Raw genomic sequence first — 25,956 nt, 5'->3', positions numbered from 1 at the left:
GATTCATGGAAGATACGTTTTTATGTCTTAAAATCCATCTGAATGAGCTGATGGTGCCTTTTTTACAGGACTATTTTCACACATTGTGCACCAAAAAGCACCTCCATCGAGCTGTGAAATGACAGTTCTGTCAACTTGTTGTAGTTTCATATCCCTCAGTAATTTCTCTTGTGTTGTTTTCCAAACAGTTTTTTCCTCTTTGACCTATTTTTCTGAAGTCATAGGCTTCCATTAATTCATTTAGTCACTGTTATTGCCTTCTAGCCTAGCCCAGTGAATAGTGCTTTAGGTAAAATAACCTTAACTGGTTATCTTGCAGAAAAGAAAGTTGGGTCCCATGCTTACAATTAAAACATGGTAACAGAAGAACATCCAGCTGAAATCACTGAGTTAGCAGTCAGTGCAAATGAAATCCAACAACAGTGATGTCAGTTTCCTGGGAAAGCTGGAAAAATGGATAATGTTCTAACAATTTTTGTGTTTCAGGAATCAAAGTGGAGTTTCTTCAAGAGAAAAATGAAACAAAACACTAACTTTGAAAACCCAATATATGCGGAGGTATTGCTTAATGTTGTGTAATTCTATTTTTCAGCTAATGTACTGCTGGACTGTATTCTTGCTTTCATAGGATAAAGATTATGGGTAGATTCTGCTGCTAAGTGAAGCAGCACAGAAATTCCAGCCAAGGCCAAGCTAGGACTGAAGTGGTTTTGAGAAAAGTTATGAAGTCTCAAGCAGAAGGAGGTGTTCAGCAGGCATCCAGCTCAGGCAGCACAGCTGCACTGCCCACATCTCTGCTTTGCCAGCCCAAGCACAACAGCCCATTCCTGCTCTAGGATCTTGGGTGCCGGTTTCACCTTTGCCACACGTTCTGGTGCAGCTCAGGGACCCAGCGCAAGTGCGAGGCTGTTGTACCACAGTAGGAGTGAAGTGTTGATTTCTGCCCCCTCAGTCCTGGCTTCAGCATTACACAAAAATTCAATAGCTCTGCGTACTGCAGCCCTGTTTCTATACCAGCACATTTTTTTTCATCAATACAGCTGGATGAGACAGTTCTTTTAAGATGGTATGTTAGCCAGTGGTATGTGTGCCTGAGGAGTTCATGCCTGGCTTGGGTGTGAAGGTTTGGAGTTCTACTGACTTCAGCCAATCATTCCAGCCCTTTTCTTCTTACAGTTTAAAGGTTCCAGATGGCCTAAATGACTTAAGAACCTCAGTCCAACAGTCATGTGACTAAAACTAGGTGCCTTTTGTGAAGAATGTAGGTTTCTAATGCTTGAACAAGGTGAAAGAGTGAGAGTTCAGGAAGCCAGGGACTCATTTCCCCAATACTAATGAAATGTAACTATTTACAAACAGTAGTAGTGCCCATATTGTTTATATTCATGGATGTGCATGTAGACATAGCGAGCTACTCCTGACATTGAGCATTAAAATAGAAGTCCTGATGTTTATAGTAGTATATTTACTCAGCTGTGCCATCTGAGGTGAAATTAGCATTTAATTGTGTTACAGTCGGTGATTTGCAGAAATAACTATACCATGACATTTGGCTTTAGCAAAATACTTGGATATTTATTTAACGTTCCTGAAAGTTAAGGTTGGATGTTTTGTACATTAGAATGTAAACTTGGATTTTATCATTATTGTTTCAGATGGAAAAGGAACAGCAACAGGACACAGAAAATGCACCTCCCCCTTCTCCTTCACTGCCTCCCAAGATTACTCTGAAACGAGACCAACCGTTAGCTTATACAGCAACAGAGGATACATTTAAAGATACCGCCAACCTTGTTAAAGAGGACTCTGTGGTATAACTAGGTAACTGATTTAGGGAAAATTAGACACATCCATTTGCACATATATTTTTTATAAACAGAAGAGTAAGGTTCACATTCAAATGCTTTATAAAAATATATACATCTTTTAGCCAATAGCTGGAGATGTATGTTGAAACTATGCCTTTTTTTTGGACAAATGCCAATTTCTATTTTTATGAACAATTATCATGATGTACTATATGTATATCTTTGCACTGAAGCTGTCTGAAAGTAATGTTATAAATATATTGTACATTTGTAAATTTTTGAAAGATTATCTTGTTGGTGATGTTGCTAGTAGAAATCTGTATGGAATTGGTTGTATCTTTAGGGATAAATTCATTATATAAATGCTTAAACTAAAAAAAAAAAACAAATATAGGGACATCACTGATTTACAGGATCTTTAGAATATATATTTATAACAGCACCTTTTGAAACTTCTGCTGGTGCACTGGGCATCTTTACCACCTATTTTGTATACTACTGTACGTAAGAAAGGGTGTCTTTGTTTATCTTGTGTTAAACAACAGATGGAGGAGTCAGTGCAGCATCATTATGCTGAATAGTTACCTGTGCAAAATGTTGTTCCTACAATATTTTTACTGCCTGAGATAAAATAATTGCCTCTCAATTCATAAGACACGTTTTTCCTCTAGGTTCCCATTAACACTATTCCATTAATGGCGTTCTTAAAAAGATCTGATATATTTAGATTTGCAGTGCCACAAGTACTAAATTTAATGGGCCTTTCTCTTGCTCATCAATGGAATTGCTCTGTTCTTGGCTGGAGTCTCTGGAAGTAATTTTTACTGTTAAATGAAGTAGCTAGATTTCTGCAACAGCTTATTTCCAAACAGCAAACTATGAAAGATATTGGTTCATTTAAGAAATTATTCAGGTTTTTTAATGTGAAAATTTAATTTTATTGACTATTTATTTCCTGAGGTGGACATTAATAGAAAGGGAAACAATTTCTACTAATGCAGTCTTTGTAGTTATCTGGTTATTTCTATAGTCAGAAATATACTTTACATCTTATTAACTTTTCTATAAATTAGCCAAGGCAGTTTCCACAACATGAACCATTTAAGGAAACTGAGTATCACTGCAGGAACGTGTTGTTCAACATTCCTGGCTAGCTACTTTTATAATCTAAAGATTCCTAAAGTTGTAATCATTGAGACTTCTGCTATTTGATTGTTTTACATCTGGGTTCCCAAAATATATACTATTTCTAATTAGAATGCTTATAATTCCTTTGTAATGTACTTCGATTAGAAAAGACAACTGGAAAATGATGCTGCTGAATAAATCAAATAAATTTATTATTTTATCACATCCTTATTCCATAATTTGTGTCAAGGCTCTCTGTACTTTTTTCAGTTGTGGAGACTTCAGTGCACTCTAAGATGAAAACAACAGTGCTTTAGATAGAGTCAAATAAGAATAGTACTTACTGCTTCCCACAACTGTCTAAAGTTCTTGATACCCCACCACTGACATCATATCGCTCTAAGTGTGAAAACTGCCCCATTACACACCTGAAATACGCTGGTCCTTGAAACAGGAAACTCTTATTATTGATTTTGAAAGACTGACTATCAAGGTAGTATTGACGTAAGTGATTAAACCTTAGTTCAATTAACTTTCATATCTGAGTGCTTTAGCATAGAAAATTTCTTAGAATCTGGGATGCAGCATATGCATCTGTAAGGCCGTGAGAAAGGATTTCTTTGAAAGGCAGGTTGCTGTTCTTAAGGAAAGTATTCACAATGTTTTTGTAAGAGAGAAGGCAAGGTCCAGCTGCTTACCACAAGAAAAAGTAGAATCAGTTTTATGAATAGGCTTTGTCAACAGAAAGATTTGGAAGGAATTTTGGAGAAAACTGCTAATATGTCAGCCATGTATCAGAGTGACCTTTTTTTCCCCTATAAGAATTTAAACTTTTCAGATGTAAAAGCAAACCATACCTGGGACACTGTATAGTTAGGTAATATGTAGATTTAATTGTTTAACGTACCTGATGGTGAAGGATTCCTAAGCTTCAACAGAGCCTCTTCCTCTCAGTAGCATATCACAATGCACCCTTCTGATTATGTAAAATCTAATTTTTGGTACTTTGTTCAACAGGAGCTTTAGATTCTATTCTTAACTTCATTTTTTCACTTGTGTTCTTTTTCCCTTATGAAAACAGTCCCTGCTTGGGTTCTTGAGTTCTGGACTTATTCTCTTTCAAAGAAGGCTGATTTTTAGGGATTTCAGCACCTCTCTGTAATCTGCCACTGTGGGGCTGACAAATTATACCATTAAGGTTTTTCATGCACATTCGCTTTACAGCTGTCAGGCCAGATAGACAGAACTATCTCTTTGCAGGCATTTATCATGAAATGAAGTAGAATAAATTTATTCTTGAAGCCATTTGCCAGAGAATAGAACCTCAATGAAATAAAGGTTACTAAACACTTTTTACATTCTGTCCCTTTCTTGCACGTGTACAAACACACACACACACGCCCCCCTCACACACACAGAGTGATGAAACTCTTTTTCTTATGTTTGGAGTTCTGACCTGCACAGAGTATTTTTGTAAGCTTAATTGAATTGCACATTAATGATTAATCACCAGCACAGTTCTTTAGCAAATAAAACCTTTACCCCTTCAATTTTAACATCTCTAGGAACACCAGTTCGTGAGCCTCTGATCAGCAGCTTAACAGATAGAAATAGTGTACAAGAGGCACAGTAACCTCAGCTAACATTTTGCCATTCTCAACATGCTCTTTGTACAGTCGAAATAATTTGCTGTAACATCCACTAAAGACCTGTTTCATCTAATGAGTGAATTAATCATCCTTTTAACTTGAAAAGCACACTGAGGGTGGAAGAAATGTGAATGCATACTGTTTTTAATATTTTGCCTCATAAAATATACTAATATTAGGAAGAAAATTAAAATATAAGTTTGGATACTGTGTTTGAGTAGTAGCACTACAATGTAGTTTTGATTTTTTGCTGTAATTGCATATCTGTAAAATAGCTTGTGTTTTATCTCTACACAGTTGAACAGTCAGGTGATTAGATGTGTTCAAATACTGTAATGGTAATTTTTAGAATATATTGCAATAACTGGGCTTTGTTATTATTTGATTTCATGTCTTACTTTCAGAAGCTTGTGAAGTTTAGCAACTCCTGAATATGACCATAAGCAAACCCTCAATGAAATAGATAACTAAATCTGACTAAATACATTCTGTAAGATACAAGTATAAGATAGATGTTCTGTGAGGCCATTGTTTCATTTCGTTTTCACTAGCAGCCTATATGTTGATGAAGTCTACTTGAAAAACTGATCATTTTTGTGGTTTTATTTACTTTTTTTTTTTAATTGGGCGAGTAGTATTAACCAACTTTGTAGCTGAATATTTTATGAATGCAGATCCTATAGAGGTGACATTTCTGAGCATAAAAAATTACCTTCAAAAGCATGCTGGATTTACAAGCCTGTCTGCAAACTCAGAAATTCCAGGTAAGACGGAGCGGGGGGAGGGGTGGAGAAAATGTCTTCTGAAAGGAATTTAAGCAGTCTAATATGTGATAAAGAAGACGACCTCTGCTTTTGACAGAATATTTATTTCCACAGAGCTGATATTGGTTTAATACTAGATGTTAATTAGAACTCCAGGATGAGATTTCCCAGTAGCTGCTGGAGCTGGAAACATCATACACAGCAGCATGTCAGATAAACAGCTTGGGGCATAGGACAGAAACAGCCAAAATAACTTTGCATCCCATCCAGCTCCATATCGTGTCCTGGGGTACTTTGCCATCAGGGCATGTTCCAGGCATTTTATGACCTTAGAAATATCAGTGTCACACAGGCTTTTCACTGATGATCTTTGAGCTTTTATATCTGCAAAGAAGAAAATAAAGCTGAAAGCATTTATATGCAACGTTGTCTGTGAGACGATTATTTATGTTTGAAGGTTTGGCTACAGCTTCAGGCTTTCTTTGAACTACTGACTCAAGTTCTGAGAGCAGTATAGCTACAGCAGAGCAGAGACCAGAAAGGCTGAAGAACACCCAAAAGCCCAGTAAAGAGAAACCACTGTGGCCCATATTGTGAGCCAGATGCTCCCTACGGTCAGTGTAGCATGACGCAGCACAACTTCACAGATATCACTAAGTCATAAACTTAGCATATGGTCATAGCAGTTCATTCCCCTTGGGCATTCAAGCTCTAAGTATGGGGTGACTAAGGATGGTAGCATGACATCATATCTCACCAGTCTCATACAGAAACTAACACAGGCCTCATCTTAGATACACATAGTGCAGAACAGCTAGCAACGGGTTCTTAACGTATATTAATGAAGTCCAGCAAACGTTCACAGAATCACAGATTGGTTGAGGTTAGAAGGGACCTCTGGTCCAACCTCCCCTGCTCAACCTGTGTCGCTTAGACCAAGTTGACCCAGACCACGTCCAGACATCTTTTGAGTATCTCTAAGGTTGGAGACTTATCAACTTCCCTGGGCAACCTGTGCCACTGCTTAGTCACCCTCACAGTAAAAAATGTTTCCTGATGTTCAGCAGGAACAACTTGTGTTTCAGGGTGTGCCCATTGCCTCAGGTCCTGTCTGTGGGCACCACTTAAAACACCCTGTCTCTTTTGTCTTTACAGCCTCACTTCAGGTATTTATCTATATTGATAAATTCCCCCTGAACTTTCATACAGTACCTTTTCTACTTACATTCAACAAAGTATTTTTCTCCATAGGAGTCCCTGATTTCAGGAGTCAGTCTGTTCCAAAGTCTTAAGACGTCTCTCTCAATGACATCTGAAGTAACTACTCCTGCCTTAAAGAAACTGTGCTCAACAATGCTTACTTTCACTCCAAAATGCTGCATCTCTCTCCTAGAGGGAAAAAAAAAACACAACAATAACCATCCCTGAACACCCAGTTATGGCATAACCACTAAACATAAGTAAGTTGAAAGTCTGTCACATAAATGAATATTTGAGACTTTGATTCTTATCTTCAAATGTCAGAATAATTTTGAGGTGTTAAAATTGACTTTGTAGCAATGTACCTGTCCTGTAAAAGTGCAGGAGACAATTAACTCTGAGGAAAAAAAGCAGTGTCAGGTAGATTCACAGCTTCCTGTGTGGTTTATGTCAGACTGATGCATAGGACACCACAGCCAGCTGCATCTTAGCTGTGTATTATCAAACTAAACTTTTGACTCTTTCAAAACTGTTGCATCATTTCAGCTTCCAGCAGAAACAGATTATTAAAGTGCCTGGGAAAAAGTAACAGTGAGCAAAAATTTTCTATTGAATTAGAACTTTGTTCTCCATCATATAATTAAATGGTTATGGTCAAGTGATTAAATGTTAGTGAAATAAAGGTTAGCATGTTTTCTGGTAGTGTAGTTCCCCCTCTGTGTAATTTTGAGTTGCAGGGCAACTCCTTTGGGATGAAAATGACTTCTTTGTCTTGCTGGGCAGCTCAAGAAACTCAGGCAACTACATTTCAAAGTGTGCAAAGGAATGAATCACGTGTACATTAGCCCTTAGTTATATTATATTTTCTTGGGGTCTATACTTTCCTTATGTAAGCATTCATAATGTTTTGCAACCATCTTTCCTAGTGCTGGTGAAGACTTCACTCACTGGGCTAGGCCTTAGCCTTCTCAAGGCAGTACAACACAACTGGCTTAAATTAAGTGTGCTCAGCTTAATTTTCAGAAGGTACAAGTATCTTTGTTAATGTGGTTGCTGCCTGGAATCTACCAGCTCAGATTGTTGTGGAGCATTAGACCAGAATAAAATGGGTTGTAAATGGGTAAGTACAACTTGCCCAGGAATCTCCAGGTGTCTGACCAGGTTATACTGTTGATTTACTTTCGTGTACCCAGTGGATTCTCATGCCCGAAAGTTGCATGTTAGCGATTTCTCCAGGATATGAAAGTATTTCCCAGTGCATTTTCCGAGCGGGTCTGTTCATAGTACTGGAGATTGAAATCCCAAACAAGTGACCAATATCCTGTTGTTTTCCTTTCCCCCTTTAGGCAAGATTTCCAGAGAGAAGATGAGAGCGGCAAACATACAGACACTCTTCCTGAGCACATCTGGAATCTGTTCTTAGATTCAGGCATGTATTTCTAGCTACTCACCGTAAGGTGTCAGAGAAAGCTTCCATGCCCCACTTGGACAGGCTGTAGCCACCCCCTACAAAAGCCATGAGGCCTTTGGCATTGATTAGATTGACTACTCTTCCCTCAGCTTTTTTCAGAAGTGGCAGAAGCTTGAGCGTGATGTCAATCAGTCCCAGGAGACCAACACCCAGCGCCGAGTGGAAGTCTTCAATCCTCAGCCAGTCAGTGGGTGCTACAGGTGCTGTTCCTTCAGCATTGCTCACCAAGCCAAAAAGCCCTGAGAGGATTACAAACCCATTTATTTTGGTATGTGGCAATATCTTACCCTAGAGTTTCATATGTAGCACTGAGAACAAAGCACACAGTCTGCAAAAATTTCAGTGAGATCAATACAGTTGTTTGGGGTTTGCTTGTAAGATCTACTCTGTACACCTGGCAAAATTTGCTGAAGAGCTTAGGCAATGACTCTAAAAAGCACGGGTAAAGTATTAAAGGAAAATTATTTTGGTTGGAAATATGGGCCACCATACTGGGCTTTACGATCCAGACCTCTCAAATATGTGAGTTCCCAATATGTACTTACAGTCTTGTGAAAATCAAATAATCTACATAAAAGTGGAGAGACTGATTTTTCTGGTTTGGGGTCTAAAGGTCTGAACCAGACGTGCAGAGTCAATGCTTCTAAAAATATTAGCTTAACCCTGTGTATTGATAATGCTGCTTTATTACCTTATAAATTACTTGAAGAACTTTAGATAAATAGTGACGCTTCCAGGAGTTTGCTGAGGACAGCCTGTGCCTGAAGGGCGAGGCTGAAAGTCCAGCACTCAGCCTCCGTAAGGAGTTTCTGAGACTGAGGTGGCAGCGTTAGCAGCGGTTACCCCGACCGAGAACGTGTGGCTCTCCACAAACTGGAAGCAGGGGCCTGCTTGAGAAGGTAAGCACTTATAGTTATGTTGTCCTTGCCCTCAATTGCTGCATTCAGGAATGGTCTGGAACCCTTATGATGAGGCCAACACAGTTTTATAAGCTTTGAGGAGAAATGTTTTGCTGTTTTAGCTAGTTAGTTAATTAACAAACCTACTGAACATTTGGTGCAACTGTGTGATTCAGCTGGTAGTTGCAGTGCTGTGATCCCCTTTGGCAGCCCTTAATGTCTAGTCTGAGCTATCAGTGCTGAAAGGGAAACGTACATTGCCACAGTTGAATATATTTACTATGCAGATCTTTGTATCACCCTTTGACAAAACCAAAACTTAAGTCTTGTTTTTAATTTCATTCATGGGTATCCAAGGACAAACTCTTCTTCTTAGAGACAAGTGCTCAGAGGTATATGATAGCAGTAGTGAGAGTTCCCTGTGTAACAACTCTAAGAAAACTGTCTGAAACGGCAAATGTTTAACTGTTACAGTCAGTGCAGTTGTCGTGTGCGTTGCAAAAGCTGCACTTATTCAGCCATGCAAAAACACTCTTGGGCGTACTAGAGTAGGGCTGAAGAAGCCTTGCACCAGCCATTTTTAGTTGGGTGGGCTGGCTTTATTGTCAAGAAAGTCCTTTCTGGTACCAGTTAGCACCTCCTCCCCCACGCTGGGATTCTTCTACTGCACCAAAACGAGTCTGAAAAATACACTTGGGAATTATCTGGTTCTAACAGACTGAGCAACTAGATTTTTAGGTACCCTATTGGTGAAAGCAAGGGGAAGCCCAAAAGCATTGCTGGAGAAAAGCTCTCTGAACTGAGAAATGACAGAACTGAAGAGCAGATGTGTTTCATCAGTAAGATGAAAAATGCGTCTGCAGAGAGTGGAGAAGCAACAGAACTTTTAGCTAGACCGGCTTGGGTTATATTGAATCATTTTTCTGAGAAGTTACCTTGTCACTTACCCTTGCCGGCTGTCTCTTTAGTCACAAACACCACAGCCCTGGCAATGCTGTTGGGGTCAGCTAAGTTCAGTTTCACTGTCTTCAGTGAGAGTGAGGAGCAGGACCGTAGCTCTTGGCCTCCTTTTACTGTGGAACATGCAGCAATGACGCAAAATCCCCTTTTGTCAAGCCATTTAGCCAATGAGTTTCCAAGTCCAGTATCACAGCCAGTTATGAAGACATGCTTTCCACTCAGGTTTCTCACTCTGCGACTGTCTCTGATGAGCCAGTAAATTATAAGAGATAGTATGGAAGCCAAAATCACTATGTGCACTGAGTCTGAAAGTGAGAGCTACAAGCAAATACATTAGTGATATAGAAAATGAAGCAAATGTGCTCAGCCAACCCCCCAGCTTCCTCAGATACAATTTCTGTGAGGGGCTTTATTTCTGCTGGTGGCCCTTCCAGCTCACTCTGAGTTAGGGGAGAGCATGGGTACAATGTGATCAGGATTCATGAATAATATGTTCCTTGGCAAAACCTCATCATTCCTCCTTTTCAATAGATTTCCACTGTTTTCAAGCCTTGCTGACCAGTCTTTCTAGTCAGCCCCATTCTTTCAATATAATTCAGAGTGAATTCGCAGTAGTGTCTGAGGTTTTTGGTGGACGTTGGTGATTATTTGTGCTAATACTGGAGACAGAAATTCTACTGGGAAGGAGGATGATTCTCTTTGTCTGCCTATATGATGCCACCCAGGCTGCTCATTTTATCTGTAGTACAGAAGCAAACTGAATATTAAAGGAAACACACTGTATTAGGCCTGGTTGCTAGAGCTCGTCTGGTGTTCTTGTTCCTACTGAGTTCATGTAGTGATTTGGATTTATTCTGTTTCTAAATTTTGCTGTCACCTCACCAAGTATGAATGGAAGGAATCTCAGAATCTGATAGAGAATGGAGGTTGGACTGTCATTAAATAATTAAATCAGTCACATAGCTGATAAATGATAAAAGGTGATAACATTAATTACCATTTAATGATCTTATTTTACATAGTGGGGTGCCTCAGTGGCCATCTGATGTTGCAAGAGCTGATCATAGATACACCCAGTCCATTTGCAATGATGTGCCAGGCAATGGCATTTCCTTTAACTGCTGGTTTAGAATTTGGAGCCAAGCTAGACACAAAGAGAGAAAGTAGTTGCTACCAGCAGTCTCTCGTAACCACATGCCAACACATCTCAGCAAGCTAGTGCTGTATAATTTTAGGACTCAATTCACCTTTGTCCCAATACAGAATTAAATGAAATAATTAGAGATTTGGGGAAAAGATTAACCTAATTGGAAACAGGACCTGTAAATCACACCTTCCTTGCTTCCTTGGCAGTGCTGTAGGGAGGAAGCAGCAGGCAGTGATCTTGCACTACTGGAAAGTAGGTTAAATTTGAAATCGGGCTCTGTGGAAAAGTCTTGGCCAGAATGCCTGCTCAGTTCCTGTCAGATAAACACCTGGAACTCTGGGCAGTGTTAGTTTTTGTGTTTAGGTAACAATAATTAGCACAGAAGTGCTGTAAGATAAGGGCCTGAGAGGGCAGCACCGCCTGTGGAGCCTCTGCTGCTCCTCACCCCCCTGCCAGCCCTGGGTCAGTGTTCCTAAGCCTGTAATACCAAACTTCCTAGTTCTCCCTGAGAACCAGAGCTCCTTCTCCGATAATGCGTGGGCATTTGGTGCTGAACACCATGGCGGGTTTTGCTCTGCTGGAGCCTTCTGCCAGTGTTTATTCTGCTAGATGATGCCATTGCTGCTGGAAGGAGTCTAGGTGAGACTCAAAGGAGATAGTCACAGTTAGAATTTTCTTCCAAGAACGTTGTCTAGTTCTGTCAATGTAAAATGTTATGCAAAATATTTCTTGTTTGATCATTGTGGAACACTACAAAAGCCATTTTTCTTCCAGGGGCATATTGATGTAGAAATAGCTGCTGGGAGTGGCAAAGAGCGTGTTTTCAGAGAAAATGTCAGAGTGGTATTTCACAAGTATTGATATATCTTCATAAATATTGAATTCTGGTTACTAATGTAGCCAGTAAATAGCTAAAGGCAAATTCTGCTTTCCATTAGAACTCTGATATTTGCCTGGCAAATTGAGAACTCTTGGGATAAAGCTTGGCTTCTTATGCCTAGACAAGTGCCTTTATGAAAGCAATTGATTTTAGAGAAAAGCAGCATGGTGACACTGAGAGCCCTTTGAGATCCTTAGATGACTGCAAAATCCAGCAGTCCTCTGCTTCTCTGCACCAAAGGAAACTGAAGCACACAGAGACCACATTGCAGGGGGGTGTTACTGTTTTAATCCCACAGCAAGTTTGCTTTGGTAGCGGTGCCAAAGAACCTCAGGTAGGCTTGAGGGTTGGGGTCTGGGTGTGCTTTGGATTCCTTCATCCACCACTGTCCTGGCAGTGCAAACCTCCAGGAGTAGTGCTCTGCAGTGGGTGAGCGTCATCTGTCAGGCATGCTGAGGAAGAGCTGCCAAGGGGAAATGTAGGGACTGGAGTTCTTCAGAAACAGCACTCATGTAGCACGCAGGGGAAGGTTTAGAAGTATCAGACAACGCTCTGACAGATCACCCAACAGGTCTCGTAGGAAGTACAAACTTTAGTAATAGAAGAGCTGCAGAGCTCCAAAACCCCTGGTCTTCAGTTAACAAATTGAACAAATATGCAGGCACAAACACATCACATCCCTCCCTCTTAGGTGTGCTATTCCTGCACATGCAGGGCTTTGCACTTTTGTTTCATGGAAAAGAAGTGCTTTTATCATTTCCTATGTAAAAATATCAGTGAGATAATTCAGTCTGGTGGTCAGCAGAGAACTTAAGATCTTCCTTAATATGTCACCTTAAAAGAGGCACATCTCCAAACTTAACTGCCCAGCATTTTGCCAGGAGATGAATGTAGTCCAGTACAATGGGCGCTGATTTCTCAGCATGATTGTCTTTCTTTGTATTGCTTGCATTTCATAATTTTAGCACAACATAGGTAAAAGCCCCAGGAAAATGAAACATGATAAACTCTTAGATGAATGATCCGGTAATTCAAAATAAAGGAGTAGAGAAAGATTCCCGATATTGTGAAGAACATTTCTGAGTTAGCATTTTCTTCAGACCCTGTAGGTGCTTAGATAAGCAACAGTTGTTAAAATCATTCTCGAAAGGAAAGGACTGCATGTTCTCTCGTCTGTGCACTTGAAAACAAGTGTTTCATTTGTTCTCTTAGCTATTCTGCAAATGCATGTAATGGTAACTACTCACTATAACAACAGACACAAGTTCTGGTTTTGTGACTGTACTCACATTCTGGGGAGACATCTGCGAGCTCAGTCTATGCCTCCAGGTGGTCACAAGTTGTCTTCACGAGTTATCTCCAGTGTCAGAACGTAGAAACTGTGCAATTCAAACTAACAAGCTTGTGCACCAAGACCTGCATGATCGTTTCCAGAAAAATCTCACTGTAAATTCTGGCTGGTGGTGCTTTCTGATCGCTGCACATCAGCTGACAAGCACAGCCTCTCTCCCTCCTGTTGATAATGACTTGTGCTGTGACACTTCTACCTTAGGGACTTACTTGGTATTAATCTTCTGTCCATGCCTGCCTATCTTGTCTATGTTGTATAAGCTTTGGTGGCTAAATATAGTAATAGACAGAGCCTGCGGGACTGTCAAGACTTATTAGGGAGGACTAATCTGCTCAGCTGGGAAGGACTGATCTCTTGAAACCAGCAAGAGTCTTTCCATTAACAGGGCTTCGTTCAGACCTCTGCCTTTTTCTCCTGCATGTGAGCGAGCTTTTTATTTATGTGGCTTAATCTTTGAAGAGACATCCTTGTGTGTGAAAACTTTCAGGGATTAAATTATTTTACCTAGTCTGCGGGTAACTTGTTAACACTAGAAACAAATCAGTTGCCCGAGTAACTAAGCAATGTTTTTCAAATAAAGTCTCAAATTTTACAAACTGCGCAAACAGCAGCTCTACAGTTTGCATGGGAAAAGACTCCAAGATATAAATGTTAGGCCACGTGTTTTCTACCTGGCCATACCTGGTTATTCACAGTGCCGTGCAGTGCCAGATGCTGCAGGGAGGGAGGAAACTTGGGCAAAGGCAGTTCTTAATAGCAGAATGAATGAATAAGCTTTTTATGACAACTGATTTTAAACTCAGTGAATGAGAAGGAAATTAAAACTGGGGGAACCAAGCAAGGTGGTAGGATGGAGCGGGAAGTGATCTGACCCTGTTCAGTTGAGCAGACCATGGCAACGGCAGCCTGTCCCAGACTGGCCAGTGACCCCTGCCTGCCAGCTCCCCACCAGGACCTGCAGAGCCGTTTGTACATCCTCTGCTTGGTAGGCAGCTCCTTCCCCTCCAGTTTCTCTCCCTGCTAATTTTGGCTTGGGCGTGGAAATTCTTGCTTCTTTTGACACTCTGAGGCAACACCAGCCTGAGTTGCGGTGTTGGTTGTTAGAGTGCTGGCAGCACTCTTGGGGCAGTCAGGAGATGTGTGCAGCATGCAGGAGTCTTGGGGATTCAGCAGGTGGCTGGGACAAGCCTGGCAGACATGCCTGCTGGGCTTGCCTCATCCTGTCTGGCCTCATTCAAACAACAGGCACTACCATGGTTGAGATGACCACACAACAGCACTCCACCAGCACGCAAAGCCCATCGCAAGGGAACATTTCTCCAGCAGCATCAGGTCAGGAGTCCTGCTATTGTAGGTAGCAATCCTTTGCCATACAGATGTAGGAGAGAAGAATATAAAAGGAGTTTCTCTTCCTCTACTGCTAATGTTTTTCTCAGCAAACTGCTTTTGAACTGTAGAAACTAATTTCAGGAGGCTGAATAGATCCTCCTTAGCATCTGGAAAACCACTGAAATGGGGAATTTTTCCAATAAGTTCCCTTTTTTTCCTGCAGCTTGCTCAGAGCACAGCATGTGAGGGAACATAATGGAAGGGAAACCACGTAAGCAAAATGTGAGCTTCATACGTAGCTTTCCATTAGAGATCTTGGCATGAGACAGTCTTTCATCTGCAGAAAGCAGCACTTGGCATCTGATTTCCCATTGACTCCTTAGGTGTATTTCATAATGAGATCCCTGAATCCTAGAAAGCATGTGGAAAAATTACCCTGCCTGAAGCATAAAACTGGGGAAGGAAATTTGATTCTCAAGTGAAAAACAAAAAGCTAACATTATCCTTGCTGGACAGGTGGAGGTTTTGGAGTGCATCTTTGTACGCTGGCTTTAACAAGCTAATCGAAGCCAGGTTCTGTGTGTGCTGTCTCCCAGGACTTTCTGACCTTGTGGAAGTCATGGGTCTTCTCCTGAACAAGTCTCTTCTAGTCCCTATTCACCTGCCTTATACAATCTTGTGAGCAGGACAGGTGTTGATAGCTGTAGCAGGGCACACTGTGCTTTGCTCATTTCCAGAAGTCTTTGGCTTTTGTTGCTGGCATCTGAGTCAATGAGGCACCAGGTTCTGGGAGAGAAAATGCCAGCAAAATCTGGGCCTCCATACAGTGAGAACCAGAAGCAACTTAAAAGGTGAAGGAACTGAAAACTCGCAGTCATTTCTGAAAGATTAATAGTTCTTTTGTTCTTTCTGGTTTACACTTAAAAATGAAATGATAGAATGTGTTTTTTTAATTGTACCAGATACTGGAGAAATAGATGTATTTTTACATTTATAGTGAATGCTTGTGTATTTCATGTGTAGTTTGTATCACACTGATATAAAGGACAGATCTTATAGAATCAGCCTTGTCCATGATAGAGGATATATTGGCAAATATTTACTTTGCATGGGAAGCTGCAATCTCTACTCTGTTCCACAGCAGTAGTCTTGTATAACTGCTAGCATTCTTGAGAGGGGGTTCCAAAACAACTTAGCATCCTGCCCAACAACATAGTGGGCATGTGGATGGAGGCTTGTTAGGGCATGCTCCATGCACTGAATTCCTGGTGAAATGTCCTTGTTAAAACAAATCTTGGCCAGTTTCTGTTTCTTGGATGCATCTGTGAAGTTCAAAAAGAGATCATGTAGTGACAGCCAGGCAAGGTGACTTTAGCTCTTCCCTCCACACTGATGTGTGCAGTCTCACTGAGGAATTGGTATTTCTTGTTTCTCCCTACAGAAGAGTTCGTAGCAGTTTCTGAGAACCAAGTCCCCATCTGTAATGACCTTATGATATAGTTGACCCCAAGAACAGGCTATTTACCTTTAGTTGTGGAACAGTCATGGCAAAACCAGGCCTGTGTGGTCTGAGGACAGGCAACCAGCATTGACAGTAGTTCAGAATAAACATAGCTAGGTAAGAGGCAAAGGGAAGCAGAAATGATGTAGTTGTAAATTAGTCTCTTGTAGCAAGGAAATTGCTTTGCGGAAAGTTGTGAAATACAGTTGCAAAGAAGAAATTTGAGGGACAAGAAAGTCTAAAGATCAAATGACAAGCAGCTTCTGTTCAAGCAGGCTTAGCAAGTGTGTGTCAGACTGTTCCTGAATGGTTTTGTCACCACTGGGGCTAGCAGAAGCAAAGGCAATTGATCTCTATTTGAGTTCTAAATAAATAAACAGTAATGACAGAAAAATAAATCAAGTGTATTGATTATATCATCAGAAATTTTTCTGTTTGGGAGTTTGCTCAAAAGACTCATGCCAACACGTATCACTGAGATTTGAATTAAAGCTTCCCAGAACAAGTCTTTTGAGTGGATGGTCATATTGCGGTGCAGATGCATTTGAAGAGTAACTTTTCACACTACAGTCTTTCAAAAAGGTCAGAGTGATTAGAAAATATAATGTTACTTTGCAAGGCTTCCTCAGCAAGAAATGCATTACTTGTTTTTACACAAATATCTGGAAACTGCCTTACCTTTCTGAAAATACCCCTCTCCATATTGCTTTTTAATGTCAAGAGGGAGCTTATTCCAAATGAGCTCCTTCTCTTTCATAATCTTTGCTGGATTGGATAATGGTGTTTTGAACAGTCCAGGTTGAATGCAACAAACCTTATCTCCAAAAGCTTTCATATCCCTTCTGCAAAGGAAGCACAATGATTCAATCACATTACACATTATTACTAATGCTGTGGGATTCTTTTCAGTACCAACACTTTCATTTCTGTGTTTACATGGCACACCAGCACACAAATACTGTGAGGTTTGTCCATGGTTGTGAACTTTCAGCTTGTTATCCCTAAGTGAAAGAGGGAGGAACTTTCTTACTGGCTTCACAGAGTGAGAGCATGCATGGGCAGTGACAGTGCAGTAGCTGGCATGGTGTATTTCACATCCTAGTTCACCTTGCAGTAGCTCATTGGTTTTGTGACTTGTCTGCAACATTGGCTGGCTGCCTAAATGCAAGTATGTAGAGCCATTTTACATGTCTTAGGGAAGCCCTCTCAATCTCTGGCTGATGCTTCAGACTGGTACCGTTCCTTCTGGCCCCATCTCATATCTGTCAGCCCTGTTTAAGTGTCCTGGTACCTAAAATGGCACTATATGTTTAGGCACACAAATTGTTCCTTGTCTGTCTTACAAGAAGAAGCCATGGTGGTCCTCAGGATTAGTTTGCAATTTTCTCTATCTCTCTTTAATGATTGGTATAATTAAGAGAAGAGGCTTTGAAGAACAAAGCTTAGATAAAAGTTACTACTGTGCAATAACTCCTGTTATGTATTTTTTCTGGATGGGCAGCTGCTGGAAATTTTTAGGTGCACTTTTAAATTAGGAAAATTTGGTTCATAGTGCAAAGACATTTCGGTTCTCTTACGAAGAGCTGCTTCTGCAATGAGGCCTCTGTGTACGCTAAGATAGGTTAGCTGTGAATCTATAAGAGCACCAACTATGCCACAGTAATACTTGAGGACAGCTTGTGTGCCCATCAGGCTTTATACCTTAGTCTTCAAAAGTGGCATAGTCTTATGGTTACCAAAGGCACTTTTAAGAGCTAGTCCTAAGGGTCTAATGTTTTTCAATTTTATACCAAGTGTCAGGATTGTAAATCAGCTTCTTTTCTGCATGTGCCAGTTTTCAGTCAGTATGTGAGCACTAGGAAGAAAAGGAGTGATCTTTCCTCATAGTGAGTGTTATACCTTAAGCTGTCATTAAATCCTTCTACCCCAAACTTTGTAGGAAAATAGTCTCCACCACTGAATGCTAGGTGACCTCCAACACTGAATACATTTACTATCCTCCCATTTGCTTTTCTTATCAAGAGAAGCATATGTATTGTAACATTTATGAGTCCAATTAAATTAACTTCAATTGGTCAATATCCAACCAGTCTGTAGGAACTGATGGCCCTATAATCCCGGCATTATTGACAAGTCCCCAGAGACCTGCAGGGAAGAAAAAGTAGGAAGTCAGGAAGCAAATTTTCACCTAATGTGTCAAATAAATTGAACCGGGTGAGACTTCACAGAAAATCAGTGAGGGAGCAGGTGGACTAAGAAGATTTGGAGGAATTGCTTGAGAATATCCTTCAATATTCAGCTTTATTCTCAGTGTCCAAGTTTTATCACCACACTTTCCATCACCTTTTGCATAGTCTTCCCCTTGCCACAGCATTTTGGGCAGGGGATAGTGTTTGCTTTTAGTGGGAGAAAGGGCAGTAGAGGAAGGCCAGGTATGGCAAAGAGCAACTGCACTGAGTGGTGGGAAATGTGTGAGGAATAGACCTGGTCCTTGGTACAGGTAGAGTGTTCTGAGACACAGGCAAGTGTGCCCTGGTTCTGAGAGTCATGAGGTGCCAGGACAATAACAAAACAGCTCTTGTTAACTACAACAACAAAATAATCCTTTTCAAAACTTAGAAAACAAGATGAGAACTGTGATAGAGAAAGCTTTTGCTATTCATCTTCCCTCTACTGGCATTGTATATTGTAGCAAAGAACATATGGCTCACATCGACTGACATAACCCAACTGGAAATGGGAAGCATTTTTTAAAAATGAACAGCCAGCTCCAAAAAATGAGGTGGAGGCAAGGAAAAAATACTAGATTGATTCAAAAAACATTTCTGATCCCTCAGAAGTGGGAGGGGAAAATACAAAAATTTAAAACCAGGTCTTCTCTTGTGTCAGCTTTTAGAGTCATGTGAATGAATTCTTTTGCTTGTCAGACTTTACTTGTAGTTTTGCCTGGGGAAAAAAAAAATCACTTTTGGCCTGAAACCAAGCAGTTTCAAATAAAAGCAATTTGGCAAGTAATAAGAAATTTTATGAAGAGACAAAAGGTCAAATCGAGATTGAAATTTAGTATTAAGTATAATTGGTACTATGGCACATTGTAATAGACCAGATTTAAGACTCAAAGGTGGCTGAATCCAGTCCATAGGATCTTGGGCCTTTGTCAACTCTACTGCAATACCGCTCCTACTGAAATCAGTTAGCATCAGTAACGGCAGCAGCATCTTGTCTTGCACAGCTTGTCAGAGATATGGGATTTTTCTATTTTTCAGAAGATCTGCAAGCAGTATTCCAAAATAGTTATATTCAGATTTATTCGATAGACTTCATATGTATTTTTTGCTTTTGATAGAATGAGTGATTACTTACAAGTAATTTATTACATGTACTCAATTTTTTTTCAAATAAGTCTTTAAGCTTGTAAAGCGGAATTTGTTTGTTTCCTAACTGGGTAACACCGCATAGGAGGTGCTGAGCACTCGTGCCATAACCCAGATATGTATGCAAGTGCGAACAGGCCCAACAAAGGTTCCAGGATCTGGATAACTGTTCTGACTATGATGAATCCATAAACCTGACATCCCCAAATTTTTATCTACCATTAACTAGGTGTATGAAACATCCATTTAGTGAGATCTTCTTCCATGTTCTTGGAAGATGACAAGATGTCCATACACACTTGTCAAATGTCAGTTAAAGTAAGCTGTGAACATAGCATGGTAGCATGGTTGGTTGGGGTTTTTTTCTTATTTTTTTCTTCAGTTGGCTAAATGCAACTATTCAGAGAAGCAGGTACAGTGCAGAGCAGTGACCTCTTTGTGCTGAAACAAAACAAAAATCCTTTCCTTGAGCACAAATGAGAACTTGAGATGTACTGTAATAAGGTTACAAAGAATAATGCATATTAGGTTATTGCTGCCAGGTCAGTAAGCTCTCATCACACATATCTGGGAGAAACACTAACTAGAAAAGAGTAGCAAAAATGAAATATTTTGCATGGAAAGCAACAGAAATGTCTGAACTTATTGTCAGTTCATAGAAAATTAAGCAGCAAGATTAGGGCCAGCTGATAACAAAAGGTCAAGCAAGATGAGTAGGACCCAGAACTTTTCTCTTTACTGTGGATACTTAATCAATGATAGCCAAGAAGCAGGATGTACTTTATTTTCCTAAACCCCTTGTTTGTCAGTGCTGGACTCTCAAGAAAGGGGATAGCAAGTACTGCTGCTCTGCCTCTCAATAATTAAGTTCCTGCATCCAGGCTGTGGGAGTGCACATGTGTGTGTGAGGTCCCTGGGCAGCGGGAGGAGGCTGCAGGTTGGAGCACACACCGGCCGGAGTGTGACAGCATCGACACTGCAAAATAACTTTGAGAAGAGCCTGCTTATCTGAGGCTATACTCCAATTCACTTAATAGCGAACTTACAAGCAGCTACAGACGATGGATGAAATTCCACTCAGAGGAAACAATTCAGTTACACTTCTTTGTGAGCGCTCATGGCCCAAAACACAGGAGGTGCCTAATGCAGTTGACTAACATAATAATTATAAATAGCCATAAAGGAGTACAGATCTTTTTAGAGGTTACTTACTTAATTTAAAAGGAAATTGCAAACATGTTTTTAAACATCATAATAGCACAAAAGGAAAAAAAACACAGGGCTCGTCAAGAAAAGAAATATATTTTTCTCTAGTTTCCAGGAGGAAGAAGAATAAGAGGCGCTCAGAAGCCCCAGAGGCATTTGGGTGGTGGCATTCAAAAGTGGCTGGGAAAGCAGAGGCGCAGGGGATAGGCCACCTCTAACAGGAGCAGGTGAGGTGATCGAGGGAACCAGAGGGCCAGGCACTCTCAGAGATGTCTTTTGGGAATAATTTTTTTATTTTAACATGCTGAGTCACAGTTCTAGTTTGCATTTTAAATTTACAGGTTCTTTTGTGGCTTGGTTTTATTTTGTTTTTCAGAAGTGTTGTTGCCATCTCTGCTATTTTTATTTGCACAAGTGCCTGGAATGGAGAAAAATTCCTTGCCAGCTGCCAGATTTGGGTAGGATCAACTGGATAAATGAGTGCATGTCCTGCTTCTGGTGCTTTCCAAGAGCAGATGGTGAGAGGCTAACTGTAGAAACGAAGTAACTAGAGATAAGTCCCTTGCTGCCCACCTCCCAAACTCCGGCTGGGCCCACTCTGGACGGTATTTTGCAGTTCCAGTGTAGCATATTTTTGTGACCAAGAAATAAATATACCATGATTTAGTGTCTCTGATTGTGATTTAGACCATGGGAGAAGAAATAAGTTTGCTTCTTTCTTTGCACTAGCCTTTCACCTCGAGGTATCCGTTCCCAAAAATCACCAAGTTGGACTTCTACTTTCCATAACAAGAGAAAGTCATGTTCACAGAAACATCCCTATTGTGCCCAGAGGTACCTTCCTTATTTCATCGCAAAGAATGTAGGAGCTGCTGTTTCCTATTTCAGTATGAAGAAATGTGGTTTGCTTGCAAAAAAAAAAAAAAAGGAAATGGACGTCTTATCAACAATCAGCTTTTTGCTGATAAAAATGATAAAACCTGGCCATCAAAAGAGGAAGTCTTGCTTTTAGGTGCAAAAACCAAGTTTTCCATATAGAATACTTGCTAAAGATCTTTGGAAAGGATAGTAACTATTTCAGAAGTCATGCGGCATTGGAAGAAATAATGTCCATATGCACCTCATGGGGCGGCCATAATTCTATTTTTAATAGCATAAATCACAATTCAGTAAGTCATTTTTGTATAACTGATTTGGTGCCAAGAAGAAAATGAATATACAGTGTATAGTACTTGCCATTCTGACCAACTGAATTTAGCTTACCCTCTGAATCAATTTTCATATTATTCAGCTCATGTTGCTATATACTGCAGGGACAGTAGTGTACCCTGAATTATGGAATGGCTAATAAAGTAGTTCTATATTAATGCTGATAAAATAATGCCATACTAATCTCTTCCTGCACATTTGTTGTGAGCTTTGTTTTTTTTTCTCCAGAGAACTGTCTGGTCTCCTCATGAATGATTGCTTTCCAAGTGCACTGACTTTATGTTGTGAGATTACATTAGTCAAATTTAAACCCTTCATTAGATGTCAATGAACTGTAGCCATTGTGACCGCATGGTTATTGACCCAGGTGCAAACAGTCAATGCCTGATTTAAAGATTCAGTTTTGAAAAATGGGTTAGAATAATGAAAACATGATGGAAAATGGTTGGGTGCTTCACTGACTAATTGAACAGGATCCTTGCAGTTTGTTCTATGATAGATTATTTTTCACAACCAAGGGTGAGTAACAAATCTATCTTGTTTATTATTTCAGAGTTAACTGATGAAACTTCCTCAACTAAAAGACAGATACCTGCATTTTTCCTTCAGAACAATTTAAGCTAAATGCTGAATTCCCTTTGCACAGTTAGTGTTTTTTTCTGGTTGTTGTTTTAATTCTTTTCAATGGGAATGTTTCAAGAACAAGGCATTAAACTTCTATTTCAAAGCAAAATGTTCTTCTGCATATATGCTGTCATTAATATCTGAGAAACCTAGTTTTAAGGAAAAATGAAAGATAGTGCTTTCAGGGACAATTCTCGATGTTTCCTCCTGCCCTCTCATGTTAAGTAGTGATCTGATCTGGATAAAGATGAGATATGAAAAATATTTCAAAGGGCTTTGAATCAGGTCCTAATGTTACTTCATACTATAGGATATGTTCATTTTTTTGACATTTTCCAAGTATTACCGGTTTAAATCTGGATTTTGAGTTGCTTAAATATTTTTGTTTATCAGAAATGCAGCAGCCATACCTTAAATGTCTAGAATAAAATGCTATTTCACTTAAGCGCAGTATCTGTTCCCATTTTGTATTTTGCACACAGGGGTAGATGGGATGATTTAGTACCTCCTGTTATCTCTGATTACTACTATCTAAATAATTTTTAAAGCCAACATCAGCAACAGTGTTTTTCAAGATGTTGTAAGTGATCCCCAGTTAGACGTTCAGACCCTGAGGAACGTTATTTTAATATCCTAATACAGCATGCTAATCTGCTCTACTAATCGGTTTAAGTCAGCTAATGAGTGATGCCTGCTGAACAGGATAGTATGTGGATAATATTTGATGTGTTGAGCTCTAGAAAATATAGGAAAAATGTGTTTCCTTTCAAAAATGTGGGACAGTCACAATTTTATTTGAAAAGTGACATAATTCCAGAAAGTTTAGCTCTAGCAAGTGTTTTTAACTAGAATCCTTTTTCAAGTCTATCAGTCATTGGGGTTTTTCCCATTTTTTCTATTATTTAAAACTGCATCAGCATTCAGGCTTAAAAATCAGTTGCAAAATACATTTCATAGTGTTAAAATATAGCATCATAGCAAACACTGAAATGAGACTTCCCAGCATGATATTCTATACCAACATTTAAAGGACAGATTGATTTTTACAGTGTTTCAGTACAAAATTTTGCATAGATGTTATGATTGCAAAGTCCAATAATAGCTGAAAGAGTAGAGGCAGAGAGTGACTTTGCTTTACTTTTGCCTTCTTCATCAATTTACAGTATGACATTATCCATTATCTTTCTGAGGCAGAAATGCAGTGGCAGTGGATTTTTAACCACTTCATAGCTTTTCACATTCATTAGGATGGTTCAGATAGTTTATATCACTTAATTTAAATAGGTTTATCCTTCTGTGAAGTTATGAAGTATTTTAAAGCTGCTGGAATGTGTGTGTAAATACCAGCCTTAACATTTGGATTTATTTTGATAGCAGGACAGGTAGGAACATCACTTCTTTACTCCATCGGAACACATTTTCATAATCATGACATTTCCAGTTGTACTAATTACAGTGTAAAATAAGCAGCTTGTCTATTAGCTCAGCTTCCTTTATATAGTTCCATTATTGCTGTGCTAAACAGTGCAAAGCAGTCAGTACTAGATCTAGAAGCAAATAATAGCTTCATGTTTAAGTAGAAATTACTAGTAAAATTATCGTTGTGGTCAACAATTTTTTGCAGAAGAAAATATGAGTGTATGGTTGCAGCTGGTGTCTGCTGCATATTATTAATTAAGGCAATAATGTTTTACCCATTTGAACCAAAAATCTGAATAGCTTAACAAATAAACCTTGTTAATTTATTATTTTTCTCACACTGATGGCTTACTTTGAAATATATTAATTCATCTTTTTAAAGTGTGCCCTTCCTAAAAACATGTACTTCAGGAAAAAGAAGCCAGCCAGCCTTAGGCCATTTGCCTATTTAAGTTGTATTTTCCTTAGAGTTGTGTCTGCGAAGGGCTCCCCAGTCAGCGCTACCACTGTTTAGCTTCTTTGTAAATGGAGCAAAAAGTCTGTGTTTTCAGATCTTCAACCTCACAACTGAATTTACACATTAAAAAAAAAATTGTCTTGAGAATGTGATGCCTGACAAAACTGCCAAAAATAAGCTGGCTGAGAAACTTTTCTTTTTTTTCCTTAGGAAACTTCTGGAACTTTAGGATGATTTGAACAAACAGCTTTTGGAGATGTTCTCTTTCAGACTATTTCAATCAACCAAACACAGCAAAAGGCGGGAGGGAGCAGAATAATCTCTGTGTCTTCAGTGCAGAATTGAGTGAAATTTTTGTTTCCCACGTAGGGAAAATTGTCACTCTCATCTTCAGTGACAGCATAGTTTCAAGGGACTTACAACTGCCAGGAATATATGCTTGCTTTTTTGAGGAAGCTACATTTATTTCAATATAAACTGAATAATGTCAGCTGGCAATTAAGCTTGTTAAATTCTCTTCCATATGCTTAGTGCAAATCCAGCTGAAGTGAGATTTGATGATCTGGAGACGGGTCCATGTGAAACAGTGATATGTATGTGATGCTTTCCTTACTTTCTGGTCAGAAGCAGGTGTTACATGCTTTCTCTGTTATATAAAAGAGCAGAAAGAGAACGTGGGAATGTGCACATGGTAGGGACTTTAACTAAGGAAGTGCCATAACTTGTTCAGCCCATTTGCCATCTGTCTGAGAGAATGGAAAAATTATGATTATTATTTCAAGGTTTTTCACTGTATCCGGGGATTAATAAAAACTCCGGTGATCTCATGTTGTTAGTGACTATTCTAGTTTTGGCCAGACATTTTACCGTTGCAGTGGGGATTTGACTTTGCACATTTACTTAAGGAGAGAATGCGGTTCACAGTTTAGCGGGTCAAAGAATGTGAGGGGTCAGAATTTACAGACCAGTGGATGAATAAATCGTGTCTGCTCATCAGAAACTTTTAGGCAGAAAAACCTGCATCTATAGAGTAGCAATCAATGAACTGAGGGAATGGATGTATTGAATGAAGTCCTGCAGATATCTGTGTCGCTTCTGGTATAATCCAGTAATATTAATAATGATGTGGATTACACAATGGAGAACATTTTTATTAAATGTGATCATGACATAAAGGTAGGAAAGACTGGAGATATGCTGGAGAGCAGGACTACCAATCAAAATCCCCTTAACAATCACTTAAAATGGGCCAAAGAATGTAAAGTGCTATTAAATATAGACAATAGCAGGCAGGATGAATCCATTGTGAAAATATAGTTTGGAAAGCAGCTGGCCCTGTAGCAAATTGTTTGCAAAAAATGAGCGGCTTTGGTGGATTACAAACTGAATAAGAAGCAAAGTGGTACTTCTGTTAAAAAAACAAATACTGGGTTGCATGAACAGGAATGTAATCAGTGAAAAATGAAACAATCATTCTCCTTTGCTCAGTGTTGGTAAGACTGGTGCTGTACTGCTGTTATACACTCATCACTTCAAGAAAGATGTGCCAGAATCGAGAGGAGACCAGTGGAAATTGTCAG

The 25,956-nt window shown here is 39.6% G+C and overlaps 4 protein-coding genes across 9 annotated transcripts in view; 2 read left to right on the top strand and 2 right to left on the bottom strand.

Annotated features, from left to right (window-relative positions):
• Nucleotides 1-3,175, top strand: part of LRP2 (LDL receptor related protein 2) — a 120,374-nt gene extending 117,199 nt beyond the window's left edge. For all 4 annotated transcript variants that reach the window (XM_065069715.1, XM_065069713.1, XM_065069714.1 and 1 more), the window contains exons 78-79: nt 487-558; nt 1,656-3,175. In XM_065069715.1, coding sequence (XP_064925787.1) covers nt 487-558; nt 1,656-1,817 — 234 coding nt within the window. In that variant the 3' untranslated portion in view covers nt 1,818-3,175. The remainder of the gene's footprint in view (nt 1-486; nt 559-1,655) is intronic.
• A 2,054-nt stretch (nt 3,176-5,229) lies between these two features.
• Nucleotides 5,230-15,648, bottom strand: LOC102090330 (retinol dehydrogenase 7). Its single transcript, XM_021291481.2, has 5 exons — nt 13,196-15,648; nt 9,867-10,197; nt 8,001-8,259; nt 6,575-6,738; nt 5,230-5,733 (listed from the first exon to the last, which is right to left on the bottom strand). Exons 1-5 carry the CDS (start codon nt 13,208-13,210, stop codon nt 5,483-5,485), a joined length of 1,020 nt encoding a protein of 339 aa, XP_021147156.2. The 5' UTR covers nt 13,211-15,648; the 3' UTR covers nt 5,230-5,482.
• Nucleotides 15,649-15,675: 27 nt separating this feature from the next.
• On the bottom strand, nt 15,676-21,949 carry LOC102090155 (dehydrogenase/reductase SDR family member 9). Its single transcript, XM_065069776.1, is given in 6 exon segments — nt 15,676-15,732; nt 15,735-15,908; nt 16,766-16,929; nt 17,987-18,164; nt 18,167-18,232; nt 21,931-21,949. Coding segments are annotated over 6 exon segments (648 nt in total). The 3' UTR covers nt 15,676-15,685.
• Nucleotides 16,867-25,956, top strand: part of ABCB11 (ATP binding cassette subfamily B member 11) — a 52,216-nt gene continuing 43,126 nt past the window's right edge. For all 3 annotated transcript variants that reach the window (XM_065069726.1, XM_065069727.1, XM_065069725.1), the window contains exon 1: nt 16,867-22,395. The gene's annotated coding sequence lies outside the window, so the exon portion shown is untranslated. The remainder of the gene's footprint in view (nt 22,396-25,956) is intronic.

This window comes from Columba livia, chromosome 7 (genome assembly GCF_036013475.1).
Source record: "Columba livia isolate bColLiv1 breed racing homer chromosome 7, bColLiv1.pat.W.v2, whole genome shotgun sequence".
NCBI lineage: Eukaryota > Metazoa > Chordata > Aves > Columbiformes > Columbidae > Columba > Columba livia.
The sequence above is the reverse complement of the archived record's forward strand: the minus strand, read 5'-3'. Positions and strand labels throughout refer to the sequence as shown.